Below are 2,344 nucleotides of genomic sequence, written 5' to 3'. Positions count from 1 at the left end.
CTGTTCTACTTATGCCAAAAGTTTCGAAAACTCATTAACGTTCCTTAATAAATTAATCAGTTAGTTGCAGTAAAGTAAATTGCAGCAAAATAGTGAAATGAAAGATAAAAATACAATATTAGAACTGAATTGGAATGTACGAAAACCTAAGCCCTTTTTTTAAATTAGTTTTAATATACAAATCTATATTATACATTCAGAAATACCTCGTATAGTACAGATTATTTATAATAACGTTTGAAAATAATAATAAAACTCACGAAATATTTTTGATACACAAATTATCGATTTTTTTTTCTTTATACAGTTAAGTCTCTTTTTGTGCAGTTTATCTTTATGCGGTTTCAAAAAGTTCGGACTATTAGCAGAACTGATTACCCGCACTATTGGAGGTTTTGCTGTTTTATATTTGTAATCTCACTTAGATAAATACATTTTATAATTGACCAATATAAAAATTTAATGTTAAATGTATATAATTAATATAGTAGCAAAGTGAAGTAAAAATTATTATGTTATAGAGATTTTCGGTTTTTAAAACCGAATTTTGTGAAAACTTTTGTAAATTCGAAAACTAGTTTTTTTAAATCTAAAAAACGGTTTTTGAAAATATTAAAATGTAAATGTTAATGCTAAATCGTATAACGTGAATTGAAAAAAAAATGGTTCAAAGATTTTAGTTACTAAGGTTTTTAATTATTTTACATAATCACATTTAGACATTGACATTTCAGTACCTTTCAAAAGTAAGATCGTTAAGTTGCAAAAAGTGGCAAAGAAGAAAAATCATACCTTGCTTTGAAAAAATCAATTCGTAAATATCTTCAAGAACCTGAAGATGTGAGTTGGCCCCCAACCTATTAAAAATGCAACTTTTAGTATTAGAGACTACAAAAAGAAGAACTTATAATTAGTTCATTATTTAATGATCTAAACACGATTTACCCAACTTGGTAACAAGTAAGAGTATTTTTAGGGCGAATATATTTAGTCCCTATATTGGTCGTGTTTGAAGAAACCTTATGTGGTATTATTATAATTTTCTAGGAAATGTACAGGAGAGAGGAATCACCTTTTAATTTTGTTGGTATGTCAAAGGTTGATGTTGATTCTGTTGTCTAGAAATTTCTTGGGTCTAGAAGTTTTGGAATTTCTGGCCATTCAAAGAGTTAAGATATATTTTATAATTGCTGAGTATACATGATTAAATACTATTAAATTTGTTTTTTAAGTCAAAATGCATTATTTTTTATTTTAAATTGTGAAATTGCACGAAATATTGTTTCAATCTAAAGTCTAGATAATAATAACAATATTGAATAATTTAAATGCATTGTGCGCAGATAGAGATATTATAGATACTTGCTGCTGTTAGATAATTTTATGATGCACAACAATAAAAGTTACTTATAAATCAATAATATATCCGTGTGAATTAATTTTAAATCGTATAATTGCATTTTTTGATATATGCACACACACACAAAAAATAAGTTGACTAATTTCAATGCCGGAATGATTGTAAAATACAGATGGTCGTAGCAGATTGCATCGATTCTCGGTAATTTCGGTGATATTTGGAAATCATCCGGGAAAGAAAAAAAATATTATAGTGACTGACCTCGGCCGCAGCCCAAACGATCTTCTTCTGCGAGTAACGAAAAAGAGAAATTAGTTATGTAAAAAAATATATACATGTGTTAGAATTTTTATAATACTATTATGCAAAACGGATCGTCCGGCGAGTATAAATTTGGATGAAGACGAGTCAATGATCACAGTTGTCTTCTGATAGATAAACCAAAATGTTCAAATTGGTAAGTTTCTTATTTTCATTTGATGCATTTAATGAAATTTATTTTTTTTGTGCAGACCGTAGCCGTGTGCCTTTTGGCCGCCGTCTCTTGCGACGTATCGCATTTGCGCAAACCATACCAGGGACAGGACTCCCAGGTGCAGATCCTCCGTCAAGAATCCGACATCAACCCAGACGGTTCTTACACCTACGCGTAAGCATTTTACTAATTTGTATTTCTTGTTTAGATGTTAATATTTTAATGCTTGCAGTTATGAAACTGAGAACGGTATCTCCGCTCAAGAACAGGGACACATCGTCCAGATCAACAAGGATCAAGTAGCCAAGACCGCCCAAGGTTCCTTCCAATACACCTCCCCCGAGGGTCAACCCATCAGCATCCAATACGTCGCTGATGAGAACGGTTACCAACCACAAGGAGATCTCCCAACTCCACCACCAGTCCCAGCCGCCATCCAAAGGGCCATCGACTACATCCTTGCCCACCCACAACAACCTGAACATGTTCGCAAATTCTAAATGCTCACT

The 2,344-nt window shown here is 31.8% G+C and overlaps 1 protein-coding gene across 1 annotated transcript; it reads left to right on the top strand.

Moving 5' to 3' along the window:
* Window positions 1-1,805: 1,805 nt before the first annotated feature.
* On the top strand, window positions 1,806-2,344 carry LOC108561354 (endocuticle structural glycoprotein SgAbd-8-like). Its single transcript, XM_017919240.1, has 3 exons — window positions 1,806-1,817; window positions 1,873-2,009; window positions 2,068-2,344. Exons 1-3 carry the CDS (start codon window positions 1,806-1,808, stop codon window positions 2,333-2,335), a joined length of 417 nt encoding a protein of 138 aa, XP_017774729.1. The 3' UTR covers window positions 2,336-2,344.

The sequence above is a fragment of the Nicrophorus vespilloides genome, unplaced genomic scaffold (assembly GCF_001412225.1).
Source record: "Nicrophorus vespilloides isolate i.1.1-1 unplaced genomic scaffold, Nicve_v1.0, whole genome shotgun sequence".
Classification (NCBI taxonomy): domain Eukaryota; kingdom Metazoa; phylum Arthropoda; class Insecta; order Coleoptera; family Silphidae; genus Nicrophorus; species Nicrophorus vespilloides.
This window is presented reverse-complemented; position numbering and strand designations above follow the sequence as displayed.